General features: G+C 66.1%; 1 protein-coding gene across 1 annotated transcript in view; it reads right to left on the bottom strand.

Moving 5' to 3' along the window:
* The window catches only part of PLEKHA2 (pleckstrin homology domain containing A2), a 25,609-nt gene that overhangs the window by 12,771 nt on the left and 11,953 nt on the right, over positions 1–885 (bottom strand). Inside the window, exons 3-4 of the mRNA XM_035888692.1 lie at positions 727–783; positions 95–131 (exon numbers count right to left, since the gene is read on the bottom strand). Coding sequence (XP_035744585.1) covers positions 95–131; positions 727–783 — 94 coding nt within the window. The remainder of the gene's footprint in view (positions 1–94; positions 132–726; positions 784–885) is intronic.

Below are 885 nucleotides of genomic sequence, written 5' to 3' on the forward strand. Positions count from 1 at the left end.
CGGCTCCACAGTGCCGTTCACCCGCCCGGAGTTTATTGCACTATTTCGGGCTTCCCGTGGAAGCCAGATAATGCCATGAAGATGCACAGGAGACCGAGCTTCCCGAAGGTCTCATCCTTCGGGGCGCTGCCCTGTAAGCACAGGAGAGAGCTGCTGGTGCCCCCGAACCCATCGCGAGAGGGACCTCGGGACCGCCGCTACCCACCCATCCTCACTGGGTCTGTGAGCTCCGTCCCGCAGGGTGCGGCGGGAGGCACCGCGCCGGGGTTAGGGGGACTGAGCGCCAAAGCGAGAGGGACGCTGCGGCACGAGCACAAACCCTGCCTTGGTCCGGTGCCGGCGCAGCGATGCCGAGCTGACTGCCAGCTCCGCGTCCAGCTCGCGCTGACACCCTGCTCCTGTCCCCACGCAGCCCCGGCCGCCCCACGTCCTTCCTCATGGCAGAGCAGTTCCTCTTCCTCCCACACCCCGACCTCGCAGCCCGGCCCGCGCTGATCCACGGGTGAAGGCAAACGCCGGTCCCAGCGTGGGGATCGGCCGTGCTGCAGGGACGCCCCCCCGTTCCCCCAGCCCCTCCCTGTCCCAGGGGGATGGCACGGGCTCGGGCAGGACCAGGACCTTGCCTCGGGTGCTGCCAGGGCGCGCCATCGCCTCTCCCGGGACAGCCGCGCAGATAAGGGGACAACAGGGAGCGTTCATTTTCCTTCCACCCCACCCCGACATTACCTTGGAGATGTAGGTCAGCTGCAGAGATCCGACAGCACCCGCACCGATGGCCAGGTTCTGCAAAACATTTAATGAGCAATGGGAGTTAAATGACAGGGAGAATGCAGAGGCGGCGAGCCAGGCTGTCGTTCAGCATCGCTGGGGTCAGGCAGCAGAAGC

This window comes from Egretta garzetta, unplaced genomic scaffold (genome assembly GCF_000687185.1).
Source record: "Egretta garzetta isolate BGI_Z169 unplaced genomic scaffold, ASM68718v1 scaffold481, whole genome shotgun sequence".
NCBI lineage: Eukaryota > Metazoa > Chordata > Aves > Pelecaniformes > Ardeidae > Egretta > Egretta garzetta.